General features: G+C 45.5%; 1 protein-coding gene across 2 annotated transcripts in view; it reads right to left on the bottom strand.

Annotated features, from left to right (window-relative positions):
* klhl14 (kelch-like family member 14) overlaps nt 1–26,912 on the bottom strand; it is a 275,002-nt gene that overhangs the window by 8,994 nt on the left and 239,096 nt on the right. The window contains exons 7-8 of one of the 2 annotated variants that reach the window (XM_072467845.1): nt 13,789–13,967; nt 3,270–3,427 (exon numbers count right to left, since the gene is read on the bottom strand). In XM_072467845.1, coding sequence (XP_072323946.1) covers nt 3,311–3,427; nt 13,789–13,967 — 296 coding nt within the window. In that variant the 3' untranslated portion in view covers nt 3,270–3,310. The remainder of the gene's footprint in view (nt 1–3,269; nt 3,428–13,788; nt 13,968–26,912) is intronic. The other variant, XM_072467844.1, reaches the window with a different exon arrangement.

Genomic DNA, 26,912 nt, shown 5'->3' with positions numbered 1-26,912 from the left:
GAGGATGGGGATATTTGGGGAGCGTCCTCCTCCAGTAAGTTGTTTAATTGTCCACCACTATTCATGACTGGATGTGGCAAGACTGAAGAGCTTAGATCTGATTTGTTGGTTATGATATCGCTTAGCTCTGTCCATCACTTGCTGCTTAGGTTGTCTGGCATGCAGTAGTCCTATGTTGTAGCTTCACAAGATTGACACCTTGGTATGCGTGGTGCTGCGCCTGGCATGCCATTCTGCACTCTTCATTGAACCAGGGTTGATCCCCTGGCTTGGTGATAATGGTAGAGTGGGGGGTATGCCGGGCCATGAGGCTGAGTACAATTTTGCTGCTGCTGTGACCCACAGTGCCTCATGGATGTCGAGGGCTGAGTTGCTAGATCTGTTCTGAATCTATCCCATTTAGCACAATGGTAGTGGCACACAACACGATGGAGGGTATCCGCAATGTGAAAATGGGACACTGTCTCCACAAGGACTGTGCGGTGATCACTCCTACCTATACTGTCATGGACAGATGCACCTGAAGCTAACAGGTTGGTGAGGATGAGGTCTAGTATGTTTTTACCTCTTGTTGGTTCCCTCACCACGTGTCGCAGGCCCAGCCTATGTCCGTTAGGACACTGCCAGCTACGTCAGTACTGGTGCTGCTGAGCCACTCTTGGTGATGGGCATTGAAGTCCTCCACCCAGAGTATATTCTGCCCCTTTGCCACCCTCAGTGCTTCCTCCAGGTGGTGTTCAACATGGCGGAGTACTGATTCATCAGCTGATGGTGGATGGTACGTGATAATCAGCAGGAGGTTTCCTTGCTCATATTTGACCTGAGGCCATTAGACTTCATGGGGTCCAGAGGTCGATGTTGAGGACTCCCAGGGCAACTCCCTCCCATATACCGCTGTGCTGCCACCCTCTGTTGGGCCTGTCCTGCTGGTGGGACAGGATATACCCAGGGATGGTGACAGTGGTGTCTGGGTCATTATCTGTAAGGCATGGCTCCATGGGTATGATCATGTCAGCCTGTTGCTTAACTAGTCTGTCAGAAAATTCTCCCCCACCCCCCGATGTTAGTAAGGAGGACTTTGCAGGTGAGAGGGCTGGGTTTGCCTTTGTCGTTTCCAGTGCCTCGGTCGATGACCGGTTTCTTTACTTTTTATTTGTAAAAAGTACAACTTAGTGACTTGTTAGGCCATTTCAGAGAGCATTTAAGAGTCTACCACATTGCTGTGGATCTGGAGTCACATGTAGGCCAGACCAGGTAAGGGTGGCAGATTTCCTTCCCTAAAGGAACCAGCTGTTTTTTTTTAATGACAATCAGCAATGGTTTCATGGTCATCATTAGACTTTTTAATTACAGATATTTATTGGATTTAATTTCCACTACCTGCCATGGGATTCAAACCCAGGTCCCCAGAGGATTACCCTGGCTCGCTGGATCACCAATCACAATACCACTAGGCCACTACCTCTCCTGCTTAATCCTTGTCCCCGAAGTGGCTGCAGGTGTCTCATTTCATGCAGTTCTTATCTCTAAGCTATCTCTGATATGTTCAGGGACCATTCTTGGGCATCCAAAAGGAGAAAGGCACAAAGGTATGTTTGTGGTCAGGAAAAGAGGGCAGTGGGTGGAAACCAGAGGTGCATCCTCACACCCTCTCCAGCTTGTAAGTCAGATTGTGAGATGAGGGGAAGATGTATGTAACAGCACAATTAGTAGCTTGAGCCCCAATATGCCTCATGCCTCAGTCATGGTCATTCCAATATCAGAAATCACTTTCTCCTCAGTCGGGAAAAGGATATGGAGTTATGTCAGTTAGCTGCTGCTGCCTCTGGCTATGTATCACTTTGTCCTGCACGAGAGAGGGAAGAGGTCAGTGAAGGTGATGCAATGTGTTTGGCTGATGTGGCTGCCTTAACTGAAGAGCTGGTAGTGCATTCAAGCTGTGCGGTGTGAAGGTTATAACAGTGCTGAGTGTGTGAAGGTGAGGTGAAGATACAAATATGCGCATTGAGTTGTCATTGACAGAGAATGTTGGTAGGTGAATGTTGGGGCTGTGGTGCATTGAACCATGTGTGAGGTTAGTGAGGCAGTTGTTGGGATATAGTATGTGAATGTGAATTCACTGCCCGTGACCATTCGTGTGAAGCTATTCAACGTCTTGCATCACTGAATCCTAGCATTGACTATCAGGTTTCTGGTACCAGTGCCTTTGTAAAGTTTGTCTAGGAGGCCGCCTGACGCCCTGTGGATAGATGACACCTTTCATCTTCCATCTCCTGACCAAGGCCCCTGGTGCAGCAACAGAAAATCTTGTGAACCTGCTCTCTGCCATGTTGAACCATTACAGAGAGGGGAGGCAGTCGTATAGTGGTATTGTCACTGGACAAGTAATTCAGAGGCCCAGGGTAACGCTCTGGGACATGCGCTTGAATACCACAATGGCAAATGGTGACATTTTAATTTAATGAAAGTCTGGAATTAAAAGTCTAACGATGACCATGAAACCATTGTCGATTGTTGCAGTAACTCATCTGGTTCAATGATGCCCTTCAGGGAAGGAAATCTGTCATCCTTGTCTGGCCTACATGTATCTCCAGACCCACAGCAATGCTGTTGACTCTTCAAATGCCCTCTGAACTGGCCTAGCAAGTCATTCAGTCCAAGGGCAATGGTGGATGGGCAAATAAATGCTGTCCCAGTGATGCCCACATCCCATTAATAATTTTTTTTAAAAATTCAAAATCACTTTTGCAAAGACTCCTAGCAGCCTCAGTGCCTGCAGGTGTGTCTAGTATAGAAACTGATGATTCTGTACTCTTCTCAACTTGAGAGTTACCCTGGCCACATCCATCAGCGTAGTAATGCATAGACAAATCCTGTACAAAGTGATGTGTCATTCGCACTCAAAATAATTGAAGGAGCCAAGAGTGGAAGAAGTTATCGACAACACTTCCAGAAACGCATACCAGAACTAAGTTTCGTAAGCTTAAATAATTAATTAACAAATTTAAATTGAACAATGCAATACACTGATATATTTGAAATTGAGTAGATGTTACTGCATCTGGTAACTGGAAAGAAATAGCAATGTTCTAATCTGACAACGAAGCATTAATTTGACTTGCAAGTGTGAAGTGGCAGATATTCGTAGCAAATAAGAGGCAATGAAAAAATACTATTGTTCAGGGTTGCTGCCTTATATTTGTGGTTTGTGTTACACTACACAATTATCATTGAAATACTATTAAAAAATTGTATCAATTCTGCCTCACCATACTCCAGCTGTAGCCACCAACAAGGTAAATATTATCATCTAGCACTGCACAGCCTGGACCACTGCGACCCTCCAAGATAGGAGTCTGGAGAATGTTCCACTGGTCACCTTTAGGATCATAACATTCAACGAGCATAACATCAAGGTGTGAGAAGCCTGGACCAAAAGAAGCATTTTGAATCAAAATAATGAGCTGGAAACAGTTTTGCTTGATACAGTTGTTGACAGAGCTGCTTACTTCAACACTGCTCTTAAAGAAAAAAGGTGTAAATAATACTCTGCACTGTCCTTTTGATGAGTCATTGGCCCAATTCGTCATATTCTTCCATTTAGAACAGAAGGGATGGTGGGACAATTACTTTCAACTTGAAAAAATAAACTTAAAGTTTATTTAGGACCACAAAATTCCACCCTTAGTAACTAAAGTGTTTATGGAGTATTTGGTCCTTCGTGATTCTTTCCAGTCCCCTCTTTAAGTGGACAGGAAGGAAGTATGCAGTGGTGTCCCCAGTAGTCAATGTTGGAACATGTGCTCTTGTTGATACAGATTAAAGATTTGGACTCAGTATATAATGTAGAATTTCAAAGTTTATAGACAACACAAAACAGTGAGAAGGAGAGTAACAGAATCCAAGAGGGTGTAGATTAGTGAAATGGGAAGGAACATGACAGATGAAAATTAACAGAGAAGTGTTAGGTGATGCATTTTGACAGGAAGAATGAAGAGAGGCAATGATACAGTTTAACAGGTGTTACAGGAACAGAGAAACCTGGGCGACTATGTACAACATTATTTGAATGTGGCAGAATAAGTTGAGAAGGTTGTTAAAAAGACAAACCAGATCCTGAGCTTTATTAATAAAGGCCTGGAGTACAAAGGAAGGATGGTATGTTAATTATTTATAATTTATCAGTTAGGCTCCAGCTGGGCACTGCCCTTTCAGAAGGGTGCCAGTGCCTTAGATAGGGCACAGAGGATATTTACGAGAATGGTACCATGAATGAAAGACTTATGTTACATTGCGAGAGTAGAGAAACGGCTTGTTCTCCTTTGAGCAGAGATTAAGAGGAGATTTTATAGTGGTGTTCAAAATCACAATTGGTCCTGCTAGATTAAATAAAGAGAAACCTTTTGACAGTAGCAGACAAGTAGTAACTAATGGACACAGATTTAAGGTAATTGGAAAAAGAATCAGAGATGTGGGAAAAGAATTCAGTGAATTATTATGTGTGATGTGGTAAAAGGTAAGGTCGCCATTGTCCCAGATGGCTGCTTTCCCCTTTGAGGGGCAGAGCTGACTGGTGGTGATTTAACCTGAGGATCACCACACCTCAGGCAAGGGGCAAGGTTGAGAGGGTGGAGCCTTCAGCAAAGGAGATCAGGAAAGTCCACAAAGGTTCAAGGTTGTTTACCATGTTCATACAAATATTAATACATTATATTTCTTTGGTGCAGAGATTTGCTAACAGGATTCAATGGTTAGCAATGTGCCTTTTCTCCCATTGTAAACCTGGGAAATTCCATTTGCACATTAAGCATATATTGCCTTAAATAATGTATGTTCTTGCTACCTTCTTGAATGTTCATTATTTTCAAGATCCTCAATACTTTCGCTTCATTATTTCCTGGTGGGTATATCTGAATAATTAATTGCTGATAACTGCTTAACCTTCATTTATCTGCACGCATTCCTATTTTGAAAGCAGTAATAATTACTGTTAATGCGTACCACAAATGTCTTTTCAAGAATCAATTTTATAGGGTGCATTTTCTGACAGAGAGCACAACTGGAATATATTTATGGACCTGCAAAACTGAGCCAAAAATATTGAAATGGATTGAGTTATTCAAGTTAATAGATAAGGGACAACTCATATAGGTATGGTCTTATGTAAATAGTCCAAGTATGTAAATAGTCCAACTCGGGAAGGGGCCATACTGGACCTGGTATTGGGGAATGATCCCGGCCAGGTGGTTGAAGTTTCAGTCGGTGATTACTTTGGGAATAGCGATCACAATTCCGTAAGTTTTAGAATACTCATGGACAAAGACGAGAGTGGTCCTAAAGGAAGAGTGCTAAATTGGGGAAAGGCCAAGTATAACAAAATTTGGCAGGAGCTAGAGAATGTGGATTGGGAGCAGCTGTTTAAGGGTAAATCCACATTTGAAATGTGGGAGTCTTTTAAGGAAAGGTTGATTAAAGTGCAGGACAGACATGTCCCTGTGAAAATGAGGGATAGAAATGGCAAGATTAGGGAACCATGGATGAAGGGTGGAATTGGGAGACTAGCTAAGATGAAAAAGGAAGCATACATAAGATCTAGGCGACTTAAAACTGATGAAGCTTTGGAGGAATATCGGGAAAGTAGGACAAATCTCAAACGCGCAGTAAAGAGGGCTAAAAGGGGTCATGAAATATCTTTGGCTAACAGGGTTAAGGAAAATCCCAAAGCCTTTTATTTGTATATAAGGAGCAAGAGGGTAACTCGAGAAAGGATTGGCCCACTCAAAGACAAAAGAGGGAATTTATGCGTGGAATCAGAGGAAATGGGTGAGATTCTTAATGAGTACTTTGCATCGGTATTTACCAAGGAGAGGGACATGACGGATGTTGAGGCTAGGGATGGATGTTTAAATACACTAGGTCAAGTCAGCATAAGGAAGGGGGAAGTTTTGGGTATTCTAAAAGGCATTAAGGTGGACAAGTCCCAGGTCCGGATGGGATCTATCCCAGGTTCCTGAGAGAAGCGAGGGACGAAATAGCTGGGGCCTTAACAGATATCTTTTCAGCATCCTTGAGCATGGGTGAGGTCCCGGAGGACTGGAGAATTGCTAATGTTGTCCCTTTGTTTAAGAAGGGTAGCAGGGATAATCCAGGGAATTATAGACCTGTGAGCTTGACGTCAGTGGTAGGCAAACTGTTGGAGAAGATACTGTGGGATAGGATCTATTCACATTTGGAAGAAATTAGACTTATCAATGATAGGCAACATGGATTTGTGCAGGGAAGGTCATGTCTTACAAATCTAATAGAATTCTTTGAGGAAGTGACAAAGTTAATTGATGAGGGAAGGGCTGTAGATGTCATATACATGGACTTCAGTAAGGCGTTTGATAAAGTTTCCCGTGGCAGGTTGATGGAAAAAGTGAAGTCATATGCGGTTCAGGGTGTACTAGCTAGATGGATAAAGAACTGGCTGGGCAACAGGAGACAGGTGGAAGGGAGTGTCTCAAAATGGAGAAAGGTTACTAGTAGTGTTCCACAGGGATCCGTGCTCGGACCACTGTTGTTTGTGATATACATAAATGATCTGGACGCAGGTATAGGTGGTCTGATTAGCAAGTTTGCAGATGATACTGAGATTGGTGGAGTTGCAGATAGCGAGGAGGACTGTCAGAGAATACAGCAAAATATAGATAGATTGGAGAGTTGGGCAGAGAAATGGCAGATGGAGTTCAATCCAGGCAAATGCGAGGTGATGCATTTTGGAAGATCTAATTCAAGAGCGGACTATACGGTCAATGGATTGGATTGGATTTGTTTATTGTCACGTGTACCGAGGTACAGTGAAAAGTATTTTTCTGCGAGCAGCTCAACAGATTATTAAGTACATGAGAAGAAAAGGGAATAAAAGAAAATACATAATAGGGCAACACAACATATACAATGTAACTACATAAGCACTGGCATCGGGTGAAGCATACAGGGTGTAGTGTTAATGAAATCAGTCATTAAGAGGGTCATTTAGGAGTCTGGTGACAGTGGAGAAGAAGCTGTTTTTCAGTCTGTTCGTGCGTGTTTTCAGACTTCTGTATCTCCTGCCCGATGGAAGAAGTTGGAAGAGTGAGTAAGCCGGGTGGGAGGGATCTTTGATTATACTGCCCGCTTTCCCCAGGCAGCGGGAGGTGTAGATGGAGTCAATGGATGGGAGGCAGGTTCGTGTGATGGACTGGGCGGTGTTCACGACTCTCTGAAGTTTCTTGCGGTCCTGGGCCGAGCAGTTGCCATACCAGGCTGTGATGCAGCCTGATAGGATGCTTTCTATGGTGCATCTGTAAAAGTTGGTAGAAGTTGGAAGAGTGAGTAAGCCGGGTGGGAGGGATCTTTGATTATACTGCCCGCTTTCCCCAGGCAGCGGGAGGTGTAGATGGAGTCAATGGATGGGAGGCAGGTTCGTGTGATGGACTGGGCGGTGTTCACGACTCTCTGAAGTTTCTTGCGGTCCTGGGCCGAGCAGTTGCCATACCAGGCTGTGATGCAGCCTGATAGGATGCTTTCTATGGTGCATCTGTAAAAGTTGGTAAGAGTCAATGTGGACATGCCAAATTTCCTTAGTTTCCTGAGGAAGTATAGGCGTTGTTGTGCTTTCTTGGTGGTAGCCTCGACGTGGGTGGACCAGGACAGATTTTTGGAGATGTGCACCCCTAGGAATTTGAAACTGCTAACCATCTCCACCTTGGCCCCGTTGATGCAGACAGGGGTGTGTACAATACTTTGCTTCCTGAAGTCAATTACCAGCTCTTTAGTTTTGCTGGCATTGAGGGAGAGATTGTTGTCGCTACACCACTCCACTAGGTTCTCTGTCTCCCTCCTGTATTCGGACTCATCGTTATTCGAGATCCGGCCCACTATGGTCGTATCGTCAGCAAACTTGTAGATGGAGTTGGAACCAAGTTTTGCCACGCAGTCGTGTGTGTACAGGGAGTAGAGTAGGGGGCTAAGTACGCAGCCTTGTGGGGCGCCGGTGTTGAGGACTATTGTGGAGGAGGTGTTGTTGTTCATTCTTACTGATTGTGGTCTGTTGGTCAGAAAATCGAGGATCCAGTTGCAGAGTGGGGAGCCAAGTCCTCGGTTTTGGAGCTTTGATATGAGCTTGGCTGGGATTATGGTGTTGAAGGCGGAGCTGTAGTCAATAAATAGGAGTCTAATGTAGGAGTCCTTGTTGTCGAGATGCTCTAGGGATGAGTGTGGGGCCAGGGAAATGGTGTCTGATGTGGACCGGTTGCAGCGGTATGCGAATTGCAGTGGATCAAGGCGTTCTGGGAGTATGGAGGTGATGCGCTTCATGATCAACCTCTCGAAGCACTTCATTACGACTGAAGTCAGGGCCACTGGTCGGTAGTCATTGAGGCACGTTGCCTGGTTCTTCTTTGGTACCGGTATGATGGTGGTCTTCTTGAAGCAGGTGGGGACCTCGGAGTGGAGTAGGGACAGGTTAAAGATGTCCGTGAATACCTCTGCCACTGGTCCGCGCAGGCTCTGAGTGCACGACCAGGAATCCCGTCTGGGCCCGTCGCCTTCCGAGGGTTCACTTTCAGGAAGGCCAATCTGACTTCGGAAGCTGTGATGGTGGGTATGGGTGAATTATGGGCTGCTGGGGCACTCGCCAGCGGATTGTTCCTGGGGAAAATTGATGTACAGAGAGATCTGGGAGTTCAGGTCCATTGTACCCTGAAGGTGGCAACGCAGGTCAATGGAGTGGTCAAGAAGGCATACAGCATGCTTGCCTTCATCGGACGGGGTATTGAGTACAAGAGTCGGCAGGTCATGTTACAGTTGTATAGGACTTTGGTTACGCCACATTTGGAATACTGCGTGCAGTTCTGGTCGCCACATTACCAGAAGGATGTGGATGCTTTAGAGAGGGTGCAGAGCAGGTTCACCAGGATGTTGCCTGGTATGGAGGGTGCTAGCTATGAAGAAAGGTTGAGAAGATTCGGATTGTTTTCGTTGGAAAGACGGAGGTTGAGGGGGGACCTGATTGAGGTCTACAAAATTATGAGAGGTATGGACAGGGTGGATAGCAACAAGCTTTTTCCAAGAGTGGGGGTGTCAATTACAAGGGGGTCACGATTTCAAGGTGAGAGGGGGAAAGTTTAAGGGAGATGTGCGTGGAAAGTTTTTTACGCAGAGGGTGGTGGGTGCCTGGAACGCTTTGCCAGCGGAGGTGGTAGAGGCGGGCACGATAGCATCATTTAAGATGCATCTAGACAGTTATATGAACGGGCGGGGAACAGAGGGAAGTAGATCCTTGGAAAATAGAAGACAGGTTTAGATAAAGGATCTGGATTGGCGCAGGCTGGGAGGGCCGAAGGGCCTGTTCCTGTGCTGTAATTTTCTTTGTTCTTATCTAAAAAGCAGTACCTATATCAGGTGCTAATTTGGCAGTGAGCCTATCAGTAATAACTGCAATAATGTAAACATTCTACAAAACATATGTTTGTTTTCATTTGCTTTTTATTCACTTTCTGGCTTCCTGCGTCAGTCCCATGAGTAGAATAACCCAGGAGAGTGTTGTTCTGTTAGCACACTGAGTCTTGAGCATGTGGTGAATTTCCATTCTTTGACAGGAATTAATTATAAAAAACGTGGGGAGAAATTACCATGAGAACTTTCTTGCACATCTCCTATACGCAGATAAGCTTCTTTCAAGGCAGCATTGACAAAGTGTTTGGTGCATTGTATTGACAAAGGTCTGACAGCAGGTTGTTTGCACAGGAAAGGGGAGTGAAGCTAATGAGGGAATCAATGAAAACTATATAGAAAATAAAAGGAAAATAATTGAAATCGTTTTGATCTTTCCACTTAATACATTACCTTGTTAGATTTAGTAAATATGAAGCTACAAAATACCACTGCAGCAATACAGCCTGAGTCACCGGTACAGCAGGCAGCCACTTTTGTGGAATAAAGTACTGAACTCTGTTACTAATTTTCATCAAACTATTTGATGATATAATTCTATTGTCAAAAGAAGCAAAGGTGACTTGAGGAAAAACATTTTTACTAGCGGGTTAAGAATCTGGAATACATTGCCAATGCAATGGGGGCAGATTCAATCTTGTCTTTCCAAAGGGAATTGCTAATTCACCAAATGGAAGAAAATGCAGGATTATTCAGAAAGGGCAGATGAGTTGCTGAGTTGCCCTTGCAGAGTGTCGATACATATTAGAAGGGCTGAATGGCCCCCCTTTTGTGCTATCACCTTTCAATGATTCTATCCTACAATTCAGTATTTTGCCAATATTGGAGGCCAGAGCTCGAAGAAAGTGATATTAGTGTAAATAGCCTCTAGCCTATTCTATTGCTCCATTTTTTCTTTACCATGATGCCAGTTGTTACTACTAGATAAACAGATGGATCAAAAATAAAGAGGCTTATATTTTGGATCAGTTCCGGGACACAAGAAAATTCAGTGGATGGCCCTATCAGCAGTGGAGAGTTCTATTTCTTTATTCTGGCTGGGTGTTCGCAGCAGCAGGATTATGCAATAGAGTCACACTCACTGACCATGTACTATCAACATAAAAATATAAAATATTCTAATTTCTGTTAAGGTGTCAAATGGTGTGAGGTATTATGCAAATTCAAGATTATTAATTGCAAAGGTTTTCCCCAAAATGTCATAAACTAAATGAAAATAGGACTGTTTAATGGAATGAGGTTGTAGCAAAATTTATTGATCACTGAAAACTTCACTGGCTGTTTGTTGCTAATGGAGCTGCTATTTAATGAAACAGGTGCCTGGCATCTGTTCAGTCTGCATCTTTTGTTACAATTGCCAGATGGCCTCATTATGAATGACTAATGGACTCAGCCTGGTCAGGAGTTGTTTACACAGCTGCAAAACGTACTACTAATTTTGCTTAATTGACGGTTTAAAGAGATTGTATTTGCTTTATCTTTCTTTGAAATGGATTATCAAGGCATTTATTTGGACAAGTTTAAGAGTTGTGAGTGGATTAAATATTTTTTCAGTGGTACTTTCACTGGCTATGTTTGATTGACAATTTAGGAGAATGTAAGACAAGTGAAGTTTTTCAAAAGGAATGATGAATGCCTGATTTTCAAAGACTTGCCAGTGCTATTATATGACTCATTGGTTGTGTGCCTTGTGGATGCTGGAAAAGTGCTTCAAAGAGAGGGATTCTATATTCCCCTTCACTCGCAACACACACACAAGGAAAGCAGGTTTGAAGGTGGGAGGTGTGTTAAATTTAGTGGTTGAGCTGTCCTCTGTTATCACTGCAAGTATACACCAGCAGGGATGGTATTTGGCAGTCTGCAGTCCAGTGAGTCAATTGAGACCCTTAATTAGTTAATTATTTCCTACTTAAGGGCCTCATTCCTTCACCATGATTTAAGTGGCAGCACGAGAAGCCCATGCCAAATGGGCAGCTTGTGAGGTGTCCCTGCATGGGCTTTTGGAGGACAAGGAGGGATCCTTTTTAACTGGCCCCCTGACATTTTAGGCCTCAAAAAATTCAATGTTCACCAGATCATAGTATTTACAGTGCAGAAGGAGGTCAATTCAGCCCATCGAGTCTGCTCTGGCCCTTGGAAAGAGCACCCTACCTATGCCCACACCTCCACCCTATCCCCGTAACCCCACCGAACCTTTTGACACACAGGAGAATTTAGCACAGCCAATCCACCTAACCTGCATATCTTTGGACTGTGGGAGGAAACCGGAGCACCCGGCAGAAACCCACGCAGACACAGGGAGAATGTGCAGACTCCACACAGACAGTGACCCAAACCAGGAATCAAACCTGGGACCCTGGAGCTGTGAAGCAACTGTGCTAATCACTGTGCTACCGTGCTGCCCGTGATATCACAATGTGAAAATCTGGCCTGACTCCATCAAAATTGTCAAGGGTTTGAAATCTCAATTCATGTTGATGGGGGTGGGGGGTACGGGAGGGGGGTGGGGGTAGGGTAGGGGGGTACGGGTGGGGGTACGGGAGGGGGGTGGGCGGGTGGGGGGGTGGGGGGTACGGGAGGGAGGTGGGGGGTGGGGGGAGGGGAGGGGTGGGCGGGTGGGGGGGTGGGGGGTACGGGAGGGAGGTGGGGGGTGGGGGGAGGGGAGGGGTGGGTGGGGGGTACGGGAGGGGTGGGTGGGGGGATATGGGAGGTGGGTGGGGGGTATGGGAGGGGGGGGGGGTATGGGAGGGGGGGGTGGAGGGGAGAGTGGAAAATCCTGGCCATTGTTTTTAACCTGCAGGGAAGATCCAACGTTGATGGACAGATAAATGGAAATATTGTTGTTTAAAGACCAAAAGGATAATATTGGGTGAAGTTGACCAACTGATGTTGCAGCACCACCAACCATGGCAGGCAGTGAGGTTTTCATTTTATATTTATTTTATATAGCTTTTTCTGTTATGATTGTAAACATAGGGAGTTTCCATTTACCTACAGTAAAGATGGGATGTGTTTGTAGTCTCACGATTTTCAATATGTAGCTAGGTATATGTTCAAGGCTGACCTAAACCCCATAATGTGGAGATGCCGGCTAAACCCCATAGGCACAACTTCAGCACATCCTTTGGCTATGTGCATGGCGCAAGTGATCTGACAGTAGTATAAATATACATACAAGCTGTTTCAGGCTTCTGATGACCTTTGAACTGAAGCACAATAAGGAAAAGGGAACCTGCAATTGCTTTTAAAACTGTTGGAGAAGGACTTTTAAGAGTTTGCATCAATTGTAGAGATAAGTTCAATATTTCCTGGATAATAAGAAATACTGGTCCATGTAACCTGACAACCCTTGATCTGGAAGGAGTACCAACTGGGGCTGGTTTAGGTCAGGGCTGGCTTTTAAAGTAGACCAAGGCAGGCCAGCAGCACGGTTCAATTCCCGTACCAGCCTCGCCGGAATGTGGCGACTAGGGGCTTTTCACAGTCACTTAATTTGAAACCTACTTGGGACAAAAAGTCATTTTCATTTCAACAGGAAGGAGGTTAACACATGGATGTTCTGTGGCCAAAGACAAAGAAGTTGCAGTGGGTGAAGAACAGATAAGGCACATTTACAAGGAGATGAGTAATACAATTGAAAGAGATAGAAAGTTGAATACTGGGTTAGAGCTGAGATTTTGAATTTGACAATTCTACTTCAGTTTTTGTCAGAGCTGACCAGGCAATTTAATGAGGTTGATTAAAGAAATCAGCTGAAGAGGTCTCTGGGGTGTCTATGTCGCCAAGGCTGTTGTGAGTCCAGCGAAGGAGGATCTGCAGGAGTGTGTTGTTTGAGTGATGACTGTCTCCAGGGAACTCAGGAATGGAGCTACTGTTGCTGGTGACTCAAGGACAAAATTCATTGAATGAGAACAGTGAGACATCTGACATGGAGGCCAAATTGGAAAGACCATGAGAGTGCACTCGGTGCCACATTTGCGCAGGGAGTGATGCAAATGCTTATAATTTCATGAGTCAACCTTTATTGTTTTTGCTACTCCATGTGTAATTTATAATTCATACCAACTGTAATTTCCTATTAATTCATGTTTGATCTACATTCTGATTCATGTTTAAGTAAAAACTACAAAATGTTAAATTTTTTCGGTAATTGCTTCATTGGGGTCATTTGGCAAATTTGGTTACTGGTTCCCCATGGGGGTCACAACAGGCTTTACTGCTCCCCATTTCAGTACTAAACAGCCTGATCTATAAAAGGGTTTCCAATGTGGTGGTCGGTCTCATACATAAAATCTGTTCCAATTCCTGTACCTTCATCACTAGTAGCACACCTTTTAAATGGTTTCCCCCAATAGCGTACAGCCGATCATTCACCACAGCCAGAACGTGAATAGCCCGTTTGGTGTTCATGTCCTGTTTTCTGGCCCATACATCCATTATTGGATCATAGCAGTAGAGCCATGACACATATTCACCATTATGAACGCCTCCTGCAAGTGATAAACATTGAAACTATTATTTTGGACAATATATGACTTCATATAATGACTGTTACACTAAAGGAGTGTACTTTGTCATTGAACATCGGGAATATGAAACTTAGGTGTAAATTCCCAGGAATTTACAATAATTACTAGTATCGCAGGAACGATGAACACACACATCAAATTTCTCTCTCCGCTAATTTAACAGAAGTGTTTTGTCATTAAAGAATAACATTTCCTTTGTTAAAATCATGTTGACAGTAGTTTAATATGAGCAAATTATGTTAAAACAATGGGATTGATAGTCCAAACATGGTAGCACGGTGATTAGCACTGTTGCTTCACTGAGCCAGGGTCCAAGGTTCGATTCCTGGCTTGGGTCACTGTCTGTGTGGCGTCTGCATATTCTCCCCGTGACTGCGTGGGTTTCCTCCGGGTGCACCGGTTTCCTCCCACAAGTCCCGAGAGACGTGCTGTTAGGTCATTTGGACATTCTGAATTCTCCCTCAGTGTACACGAACAGGCGCCGGAATGTGGCGACTAGAGGCTTTTCACAGTAATTTCATTGCAGTGTTACTGTAAGCCTACTTGGGACAATAAAGATTTTTTAAAAACAGCATATTCAGTAAGAGTACCATCTAAATCTTCAACTACTTCAACTTAACTTTTTGCCAAGGAAGTGTCTGAGATTTACCACATGATGCTTATATCTGGCTAAGTGAACTGTCCTGTATGAGCTAATTTCGATGAAAATAGCATTTGCACGACCAACCTCTCTACAGCAATTGCACAAGCTACTGAGTAATTTGAATAAATAATTGTTTTTTTGCTGAGTGTCCAAGAAGCCAGAGATCAAACTCATAAATTTAAAAATATTTATTATTCTTGGAATTATAGTCAGAAACATTTTAAATAAATGTAAAAGTTGGCTATGCAAATTATTAACAGACAGTATTGATTCACAAAATAAATAACGGAGGTAAAAGTTTGGTTATGTCATGGTAATTTAACATTAATTGTTTGCTAAGGGCAGCACGGTTGTGCAGTGGGTTAGCCCTGCAGCTCAGGGCGCCGGGGTCCCAGATTCGATCCCGGCTCTGGGTCACTGGCCGTGTGGAGTTTGCTCCCCGTGTTTGCGTGGGTTTCACCCCCATAACCCAAAGATGTGCAGGCTAGGTGGATTGGCCACACTAAATTGCTCCTTAATTGGAAAAAATTAATTGGGTACACTAAATTTATTTTAAAAAACATTAATTGTTTGCTGATCATAAATGTGAAATTGAGATCAACTTCTAAGGTTGATATGAATTGGTGAGATTAATTTAAGATTAAGGTCCTTGGTTAACTGTGAAGTTAACAGCCTTAGAAAACCAGTCCATTGATTAGTTCAAATCTATATGGTTGTAGTTAGTAATGTTTTCAGAACAGATGCAGACTCATCTTTAGAAGCTAGTATTTTTGAACATGTAGACTCACCTTTCTCTGGGAGGATTCTTTTAGTCTTCTGAAATGCTAAAACGTGAACCTCTGTCTATAAAAGTGTTATCCACTCCCCCTTGATTCTTTACTTCCAGGTGAATTCACCTTGCATGGTGAATTTATAAATTTAACCTCTCCTGATCTCAGAAAAATGTGCAGAACCGATGAAACACACATATCTGGTTCTATCTGGCTGGCATAGCAATCCAATCTTAACTTCTGTAACCTTTCTATTGCTGTCAGAGATGCACTTTTACATATTGTTACGGTATGCAGTTATGATATTACAAATTTTTAGAAAACCTTTTTAAAGGTTACATTAAAAAAAAAACATTGGACTGAGTTTAAAGACTGTTTCAAAGCTACCAGAAAGAATTGTGGATTTCAGACTGGGTCTCCTCTTTCGAGAGAACAAAAGGCAATCCTTGATTTCATTATGGCTCACACAGGTGATAATTAAATTTTGTTGATGCCTCATTGTAAGAATGTAAATTGTGCCTTGACCAGGACCGAAGCTGAGAACCAGGGGGACGGTTTTCAGCTTGTGTTAGTCTGTAAATATGGCGATGTGGGTGTAAAATGTAATGAAAATTGGTGAACGTAATTCTCACTGGCAAGGTCGCCTGCCCCAATTTCCCAGGCCTTGCCGGTGATGTAACGAGAATCCCGCCATGGAAGGTTGGGAACCTCATTCATTACCGAGCCCTCTCGCCAGGGTTTCCCCTCTCACTGAATATTCATCGTGCCGGCGCAATTTACAACAGCTGTATAAAAACAAAAATGTGGTGAGCTCACCTCCGAGGAGGATATCGGAGGTGAGTGCTCAGGTCACCATCACCCTCCAGGGTGCCAATTTCAGAGGGGGCACCGGGGAGGATGTGGGAGAACCAGATGAGTGAAACATGGGGCTAGGTGGGGTTTTCAATCTTGGCATCTCAGGGGGTGGGGTTCCTCACAGGCCTTAGCAGCCCTTCAGAGTTGAGAGCCTCAAGGTTTAAAGGGTAGCTGGTTTTCAGGCCCTGCTACCCGAGTCGCGATTGCTGGGCTTGTGGCGATATCAATGTTGAGGGATTGCCCTTCTAGTGGCAGCTAGGACGTGGGTGGGAGCAGGTGACTCCACAAGGGCCGACTGTGAGGTCTCTGGGTTGGGTCCCGTGAGATACCTGGCTGCATGGGCAGGGTGAGGGGCTCTGACAAGAGATGGTTCCTAGCCTCATGAGGGCTGAAGATCCTCACACAAGGGGGAGGACAAGTGCAGTCAGAATGAGCCCCACACAGTCTGAACTTTGGAGCCTGAGGGCTTGGGCTGTCTGCAAGTACAAGGCCACTAGTTATGGGGGCATGTTTGTCAGGTATATAGGTGGCTGGCTGTTAAAGTTGGAATACTCATTTAATCCATAGCCCATGAGAGCTGTGGGAATGAGGATGAAGTTGACTGTAAATTTCAGTCTTTACTTGCATCAGGTATGACTCACCTGCCACAAGGGGAAGCCAGTTGCCTGATCCTTCTTTGATGAGTCAATTGTGCCAATTAAGTCAGCATTGCAATGCATGGGTGTGCTACTGATTGGCGCCCAATCTTTAGCCCTTTGAAAGCCTAGCCCACAAGCATTGTACTCCAATGCTTATACAGAGTTGTAACACAGATGTGGCCCACAATGCAAGGCATTATGGTGAAGGTGCACATCTGTCACCCCGTTCAGGAGATGATGAGTGGTAGTGTCTAGTTCCCCCATGAGGTTAGAATGTAGGTCCATTGAATGCACTCAACTGCCCTCACTCCTCACCCTTGGGGCTGTCACATGGCCCGCTCAGGCTCTCAAGGGTCAACACACTTCATTCAGGTTGAGATGAGAGGGGAATTGTTGGGAAGAGGCTATTGTGTGACAGGGGAGGGAGTGAGGTTCAGTGGAAAGGTGCTCACATAGGAGGATGCGCATGGGTGAATGTCCCAGATCCGACAAGGCTGTGTGTCAGGACATTGTCAGGACTCCTCATCGCTCACTTTGATGTTCTCTTCCTCTCAGTTGATTCGGGAGAATCATGAAGCCAGTCGATCTGGTAATTCTTTTGATTGCCATCGATAGTAGTGACATTGACGAGCTGCTGTCTGTGGCCAGGACCTGCGCCCTGCAGAGGAGGGGAGGCAGGGCCCACTGACCTTCCAGCAGCAAGGTCACAGAAGGTGAGGCCTGAGAGGCGACACTACTGGCCACAGATATACCACCGTCGAACTGCCTACCTCTGGGTGTCAGAAGTCCAGGAAAATACTGCGCCTGTCGCAGGGGGCGCAACGTGATGCAAGAGTTGGAACCATAAGAACTGGAAGGTCACCTATTGCCCGTGGCCCTGATAACCACTGTTACTCTGAGTCTTTATGCCAGAGGCTTATTCCAGGGCTACAGGGCTGACCTGTGCGGCACATCCCAGTCAGCCACGCACATGTGCATTGGGGAGGTCACAGGTGCCCACAGGTGGAGGTCACTATTCACACGGGCCCTCATGGACATCAATTTGGACCGTGACCAGGCGAGGCAGAATGCAGGGCCATGGGCTACATACACATAGCAGGCATGACCCAGGTGCAAGGTTTCATTGACTGCACCCACGTGGCTGCGCTCCCCATGGCAGCATGAGGTGCCATTTTTGAACTGCAAGGAATATCATTCCCTCAATGTCCAGATCATCTGTGACCATGCGATGTGCATCATGCAGGTGTTTGCTTGTTTCCCATGGAGCATCAATGATGGTTACATCTTGGGACGCTCGCAGAGTCCAGCCATTTTTGAGGGTGAGCAGCGGCTGGGGATGGCTCCCTGGGAACAAAGGGCACTCCACCAGGAGGTGGCTGATGATGCCAGTGTGGAGGCCCCAGGTCCCAGGTTCGATTCCCGGCTTGGTTCACTGTCTGTGCAGAGTCTGTACGTTCTCCCTTTGTCTGCATGGGTTTCTTCCGGGTGCTCCGGTTTCCTCCCACAGTCCAAACATGTGCAGGTTAGGTGGGTCGGCCATGATAAATTGCCCTTAGTGTCCAAAAAAGGTTAGCTGGGGTTACTGGGTTACGGGCATAGAATGAAAGAGTGGGCTAAAGTAGGGTGCTCTTTCTAAGGCCGGTGCAGACTGGCTGGGCCACATGGCCTCCTTCTGCACTGTAAATTCTATAATGAGGCTCATGCATCAACCTGTGCACTGGTTGAGCAGGCAACTGGACTGCTCACAATGTAGTTCCAGCGTCTGGACCAGTCGGAGAGAGTCCTTCAATACAGTCCCCAGAGGGTGTCCCACATCATGGTGGCCTGCTGCACTATGCAACCTGGCACTGCAGTGGGATGAGCAGCTGGACAAGAAGCAGATGGAGAAGCACCACATCTCCTTGGATGCGGAGGGTGTTGAGGAGGGTGCTGAGGGACAACCTGGGGAGAAAGACCCTTGGCCGGTGACAGGCCCACGTGGAGCGTGGGGCTAGGGCTGCCCTCATAGCCTCTTGGTATGGGGGCGAGGGGTCTAGGGTGTGAAGACCTCTCCCACTATGGGTCTGGCATCCTCTCACCACTGTGGTGCCTGTGGGAGGTCATCCTGATGACTGGAACATTCATATGCAGGGCGCTAGAGCAATTGGCCAGTCACTGCAAGTGAATGATGATGACTTGCAGTGAGGACAGAACAATGTTCCTCTTACCTTCTGTGAAATGTCTGACTCCTGCCTGACAAGAGAGCTGAATGTGACCTGCCATCAAACAAGGTGATCTTGGGGCCAGAAAGGCAAAATGATGGGAGAAAGTTAACTCACATAAGGCTTGCACCATGGCTGCATGTATTGAGGGTTTTCACTTTTATGTCTTGCACCCCCCCCTGCTATCTCGCTGTCTGCACAGATGTGGTCCTGCTCCTCGCCTGCCAGCTCGAGGGCTCTCTCCTCAAAGGGTGTTTGGCATCCCAGCTCAGGCATGACTCTGGCAGGGTGCGCCCACTCATGCTGGTTCTGCTCGAGTTTGTTCTTCAATGACACAGATGGGGAGAGTGTAGGCGGGTGTTCTGCCAGGTCAGATAGTGATGAAGTCACCAGGGAAGTGGCAGTGTGCAAATTGTTGGAGCTGCAGGTTGACAAGTCCTCAGGTCCTGATGGACTTCATCCTTGGGTCTTGAAAGAAGTGATTAGTGAGATAGTTGATGCATTGGTTTTAATTTTCTAAAATTCACTAAATTTAGGGGGGGTACTGTTAGATTGGAAAATAGAGAATGTAAGGCCCCTTTTCCAAAAGGAAGGGGGACAGAAAGCAGGAAACTATAGGCCAGTAAGCTGAACACCTGCCAGAGGCAAAATGCTTGAAGCTATTCTTAAAGATGTTATAACAGCACACTTGGATAAATTCAATGTAATCAGGCAGAGTCAACATGGTTTTGTGAAAGGGAAATCATGTTTAACCAATTTATTGGAGTTCTTTGAAGAATCAACAAGTGCTGTGGATAGAGGGGAACCAATGGTTGGATATACTGAGCTTGGATTTTTAGAAGGCATTTCATGAGGTGCTGTATCTAAGGTTATTGTGCAAAATAAAAGGTCATGGTGTCGGGGGTAACATATTGACATGGATAGAAGATTAGGTAGCTGACAGGAAACAGAAAGGAGGTTATCAAATTTTCTGTTTGCGTGATGAATGGTGTGCCACAGGGCTCATTGCTGGGGCCTCAGTTCTTTACAATTTATATCAATGATTTGGTGAATGGACCGATGGTATGGTTGCTAAATTTGCTGATGACACAAAGACAGGTAGGAAAGTAAGTTCTGAAGAGGATCTAAGGAGGCTAGGTAAGTGGGCAAAGATTTGGTAAATGGAGTTTACTGTGGGAAAATGTGAGGTTGTCCATTTTGGCAGTATGAATTAAATAAAAGCATATTACCTAAAATGTGAGTGATTGCAGAGCTCTGGGATCACAGGATCACAAAATTGTTATGCGCTGAAGGAGGTCATTTGGCCCATCGTGTCTGTGGAGGCATCTGGGTGGGTTAATGCATGAATCGCAAAAGGTGATGCAGCAAGTAATTGGCAAAGATAATAGAACGTTATTGCAAAGGGGAATTGAATACAAGAGTTGGGAAATTATGCTTCAGTTAAACAGGGCATTGGTGAAACCACATCTGGTGCATTGTGTACAGTATTGGTTTCCTTATTTAAGGAAAGATGGGAATATATTGGAAGCAGTTCGGAGAGGGTTTACTAGATTAACACTTGGAATTGGCGAGTTGTCTTCTGACGAAAAGCCAGACAGACTAGGCTTATATCGGCTAGAGTTTACTGACAGGTTGGATGTGGAAAGGATATTTCCTCTTGTGGGAGAATCTAGAACTAGGGGCCACTATTTTAAAAATAAGTGTCACCCATTTAAGACAGAGATGAGAACATTTTCTCTCAAAGTGTTTTGAGATTTTCAAATCCTCTCCCTCAGAATGTGGTTGAGGCAGAATCTCCGAATATCTTTAAGACAGATGTCGATAGATTCTTGATAAGAAAGGTTATCAGGGGTATGCAGAAATGGGAAGTTGAGATTGAGATTAGACAACCATGATCTTATTGAAGGTGGAGCAGGCTCGAGGGGGCTACTCTTGCTCTTAATTTGTATGTCAGCTTCACTGGCGGACGTTTACTGGCCCTTGTTGCTGGTGGCACCTTCTGGTCCCACCGTTCGCAAACACCTGTGAAGCACGGCACGGTGGAAAATGCGGGGCATGCAACACCTCGCAGACATTGGAGGGACTAGAAGATCCCGCTGTCAGCCAATGGCGGGTCGTCTCTGCCACCAGAAAATAATCTGCAGGGGTGGGGAGGGGAGGTTACCAGATGCCTGTAAAACAGGGATGTTCCAATGTTGGCACTGTAGCGGATGGTAGGGGTGTGGGGCCTCGTCACTACTGCTGTAGTGGAGGGGGTAGCCCCCTATTGCATGTGAGGAGATGTCCTAATGTTTACATGAGGGGTGGGCTGGGGGCCATTCTGTTTATGTGCTGATCTAGGCTCCCTTCAAAGATGGCGCCCTGATCTCTGTGGAGTCAGCCTTGCCAGCTCTATCAGGCCCCGCTCCACCAGAGTGACGGCATAAACCATGGCCACTGGTTTTGAGGCTCAGGATTAGGAGTGAAAACTGGGCTGTGCAACTGAGGAGCTACACTCCGGTTTTCAATATGAGCCTGACACTTTGATAAAATGGGAAAATTCCATTCCATGCAATTTAACCTACTTTCTGTTTATTGTGTATGTAAACACCATCTCTTCATCGCTGCTCATTGTTATTCTGTCCAGGCAATAGCAGATGGTACTCATATTGATGTTTGCAGGATTGGTGTCTGTATTCAAGTTCCAGAGTCAACTGGCAGAAATTAAGGGCACATAAGGATCTCTCCTTGTTGCTGCTGGTATTCTACTAGTGTCTGGTGAGGGCCATGCTAAGTGGGCAAGCCTCCAGGCAACCCTGGTGGGCATGTCTGCAGTGTAGAAGCAGGATCCCTCCTGCACAGGCCTCTTGAGTCCACTGGAGGGACCTGCCAGTGGCAAAGACTACACACCCACAGGAAGGCACCCCTCCATCCCCACCCTTTACATTGACCTGGAGCCCTCTTTCACTGGGGCCTACCTTACTGGTCCAAGTAAACAAGCCCCACTTACTTTTGTTCCAGGGCTCTAGCGACAATCCTTGTTCTGTGGCCAATTGCAATACTGGCAGTGGCCACTGCTCCCAGTGGCACTGCCGGTTTTGGAGAGCTGATGGCCTCTGATTGGCCAATAGCTCTCAGAGGTGGGACGTTAGCCCGGCAGGAGAAATCCCCCTGGGATATTTCCCCTATAGACGTCAGGAACCCTGACAGCGCTAGCATCTTGTCAGGGCTCCCAGGAATGACCTCAGCAGAGTTGCTACTTGATGGGCTCACAGCAGTGACTATTAAACTCTGCCCATCTGGTGGGGATGAGGGGTGTAGAATCTTGAAATTACTAATCACATTTCTGTGGCCACTTTAAATTATGGAGAAGGAATTTAAATATTTATCTCTGCACATGGTGAGGGCTCTTTTCAATACCTCTCTTTTACAGAACAGTATTGATCAAGTGGAGAGCTGCAGAACAAATCTGTTTCCCCCTAATGTCAACATTTATAACCAAATTGTTTTGATGCACCACCCAGGCTCACCGAGACTTCATAATAAAATTATCAGGCTTATTCCCCGATTATGATGTGGCCATAATATAGTAGAATTTTAAATTAAGTTTGAAAGTAGTTCGAACAGAGACAAAGATCTTAAATCTAAAGAAATCCCCCTACAGATGCTGCCCGACCTGCTGAGAACTTCCAGCATTTTCTTTCTGGAATTAAATCAAAGATTGCATAAGATTAAAGGAAGAGGTGTATAAAGTTGCCAAATAAAAATGGTGAGCCTAAGAATTGGCTCTGCAAAGGAGGACCAAGAAAAAGAGGAGGAAAAGGGAAAATACAATATGAGAGTAAACTAGAGTGAAACATATAAACAGGCTGTAAAAGCTTCAATAGAAATGGAAAAGATTAGCAAAGACAAATATGGGCCTATTGCAAGTGGAGTCAGGTGAATTTATAATGGGAAATAAGAAAAAGGGAGAGAAGCTCAACAAATAAGTCGGGCTGAAAGTTCCGGCCCTTTCCACTGATGGGATCTTCCGGAGCTGCCGATTGAAACCCCCTCTAGAACATAAAACATAGAACAATACAGCGCAGTACAGGCCCTTCGGCCCATGATGGTGCACCGAAACAATAGCTGCAGTCACAGCCAGCAGAGGTATTAGTCTCTCTCTCTGTAATCTAAAGACTGTAAATCAATCCTTTGATGATTTAAAACTAATAACTGCTCTCAGTAGTGACTTTAACCTGATGTGTTTCTGTTTAAAGTTTTTTTGTAAGTCCTATGGATGTTAAAAGGACAGCTTAAGGAGTACATAGAACATAGAACAATACAGCGCAGTACAGGCCCTTCGGCCCACGATGTTGCACCGAAACAAAAGCCATCTAACCTACACTATGCCATTATCATCCATATGTTTATCCAATAAACTTTTAAATGCCCTCAATGTTGGCGAGTTCACTACTGTAGCAGGTAGGGCATTCCACGGCCTCACTACTCTTTGCGTAAAGAACCTACCTCTGACCTCTGTCCTATATCTATTACCCCTCAGTTTAAAGTTATGTCCCCTCGTGCCAGCCATTTCCATCCACGGGAGAAGGCTCTCACTGTCCACCCTATCCAACCCCCTGATCATTTTGTATGCCTCTATTAAGTCTCCTCTTAACCTTCTTCTCTCCAACGAAAACAACCTCAAGTCCATCAGCCTTTCCTCATAAGATTTTCCCTCCATACCAGGCAAAATCCTGGTAAATCTCCTCTGCACCCGCTCCAAAGCCTCCACGTCCTTCCTATAATGCGGTGACCAGAACTGTACGCAATACTCCAAATGCGGCCGTACCAGAGTTCTGTACAGCTGCAACATGACCTCCCGACTCCGGAACTCAATCCCTCTACCAATAAAGGCCAACACTCCATAGGCCTTCTTCACAACCCTATCAACCTGGGTGGCAACTTTCAGGGATCTATGTACATGGACACCTAGATCCCTCTGCTCATCCACACTTTCAAGAACTTTACCATTAGCCAAATATTCCGCATTCCTGTTATTCCTTCCAAAGTGAATCACCTCACACTTCTCTACATTAAACTCCATTTGCCACCTCTCAGCCCAGCTCTGCAGCTTATCTATATCCCTCTGTAACCTGCTACATCCTTCCACACTATCGACAACACCACCGACTTTAGTATCGTCTGCAAATTTACTCACCCACCCTTCTGCGCCTTCCCCTAGTTCATTGATAAAAATGACAAACAGCAACGGTCCCAGAACAGATCGTTGTGGTACTCCACTTGTGACTGTACTCCATTCTGAACATTTCCCATCAACCACCACCCTCTGTCTTCTTTCAGCTAGCCAATTTCTGATCCACATCTCTAAATCACCCTCAATCCCCAGCCTCCGTATTTTCTGCAATAGCCTACCGTGGGGAACCTTATCAAACGCTTTGCTGAAATCCATATACACCACATCAACTGCTCTACCCTCATCTACCTGTTCAGTTACTTTCTCAAAGAACTCAATAAGGTTTGTGAGGCATGACCTACCCTTCACAAAGCCATGCTGACTATCCCTGATCATATTATTCCTATCTAGATGATTATAAATCTTGTCTCTTATAATCCCCTCCAAGACTTTACCCACTACAGACGTGAGGCTCACCGGTCTATAGTTGCCGGGGTTGTCTCTGCTCCCCTTTTTGAACAAAGGGACCACATTTGCTGTCCTCCAGTCCTCTGGCACTATTCCTGTAGCCAATGATGACATAAAAATCAAAGCCAAAGGTCCAGCAATCTCTTCCCTGGCCTCCCAGAGAATCCTAGGATAAATCCCATCAGGTCCCGGGGACTTATCTATTTTCAGCCTGTCCAGAATTGCCAACACCTCTTCCCTACGTACCTCAATGCCATCTATTCTATTAGCCTGGGGCTCAGCATTCTCCTCCACAACATTATCTTTTTCCTGAGTGAATACTGACTAAAATATTCATTTAGTATCTCGCCTATCTCTTCAGACTCCACACACAATTTCCCATCCCTGTCCTTGACTGGTCCTACTCTTTCCCTAGTCATTCGCTTATTCCTGACATACCTATAGAAAGCTTTTGGGTTTTCCTTGATCCATCCTGCCAAATATTTCTCATGTCCCCTCCTTGCTCGTCTTAGCTCTCTCTTTAGATCCTTCCTCGCTACCTTGTAACTATCCATCGCCCCAACTGAAACTTCACACCTCATCTTCACATAGGCCTCCTTCTTCCTCTTAACAAGAGATTCCACTTCCTTGGTAAACCACGGTTCCCTCGCTCGACGCCTTCCTCCCTGCCTGACCGGTACATACTTATCAAGAACACGCAGTAGCTGATCCTTGAACAAGCCCCACTTATCCAGTGTGCCCAACAATTGCAGCCTACTTCTCCACCTTATCCCCCCCAAGTCACGTCTAATGGCATCATAATTGCCCTTCCCCCAGCTATAACTCTTGCCCTGCGGTGTATACTTATCCCTTTCCATCATTAACGTAAACGTCACCGAATTGTGGTCACTGTCCCCAAAGTGCTCTCCTACCTCCAAATCCAACACCTGGCCTGGTTCATTACCCAAAACCAAATCCAACGTGGCCTCGCCTCTTGTTGGCCTGTCAACATATTGTTTCAGGAAACCCTCCTGCACACACTGTACAAAAAACGACCCATCTATTGTACTCAAACTATATCTTTTCCGGTCAATATTTGGAAAGTTAAAGTCTCCCATAATAACTACCCTGTTACTTTCGCTCTTATCCAGAATCATCTTCGCCATCCTTTCCTCTACATCCCTAGAACTATTAGGAGGCCTATAAAAAACTCCCAACAGGGTGACCTCTCCTTTCTTGTTTCTAACTTCAGCCCATACTACCTCGGAAGAAGAGTCCCCATCTAGCATCCTCTCCGCCACCGTAATACTGCTCTTGACTAGCAGTGCCACACCTCCCCCTCTTTTGCCTCCTTCTCTGAGCTTAATAAAACACCTAAACCCCGGAACCTGCAACATCCATTCCTGTCCCTGCTCTATCCATGTCTCCGAAATGGCCACAACATCGAAGTCCCAGGTACCAACCCATGCTGCCAGTTCCCCTACCTTGTTTCGTATACTCCTGGCATTGAAGTAGACATACTTCAAACCACCTACCTGAACACTGGCCCCCTCCTGCGACGTCAAATCTGTGCTCCTGACCTCTATATTCTCATTCTCCCTTACCCTAAAACTACAATCCAGGTTCCCATGCCCCTGCTGCATTAGTTTAAACCCCCCCAAAGAGCACTAACAAATCTCCCCCCCAGGATATTTGTGCCCCTCAGGTTCAGATGTAGACCATCCTGTCTGTAGAGGTCCCACCTTCCCCAGAAAGAGCCCCAGTTATCCTGGAATCTGAATCCCTCCCGCCTGCACCATTCCTGTAGCCACGCGTTTAAATGCTCTCTCTCCCTATTCCTCATCTCACTATCACGTGGCACGGGCAACAACCCAGAGATAACAACTCTGTTTGTTCTAGTTCTGAGCTTCCATCCTAGCTCCCTGAAAGCCTGCCTGACATCCTTGTCCCCTTTCCTACCTATGTCGTTAGTGCCAATGTGGACCACGACTTGGGGCTGCTCCCCCTCCCCCTAAGGACCCGGAAAACACGATCCGAGACATCACGTACCCTTGCACCTGGGAGGCAACATACCAAATGTGAGTCTCTCACGCTCCCACAAAATCTCCTATCTGTGCCCCTGACTATAGAGTCCCCAATTACTAATGCTCTGCTCCTCTCCCCCCTTCCCTTCTGAGCAACAGGGACAGACTCCGTG

Source organism: Scyliorhinus torazame, chromosome 11, assembly GCF_047496885.1.
Source record: "Scyliorhinus torazame isolate Kashiwa2021f chromosome 11, sScyTor2.1, whole genome shotgun sequence".
In the NCBI taxonomy this organism is placed as follows: Eukaryota; Metazoa; Chordata; class Chondrichthyes; order Carcharhiniformes; family Scyliorhinidae; genus Scyliorhinus; species Scyliorhinus torazame.
This window is presented reverse-complemented; position numbering and strand designations above follow the sequence as displayed.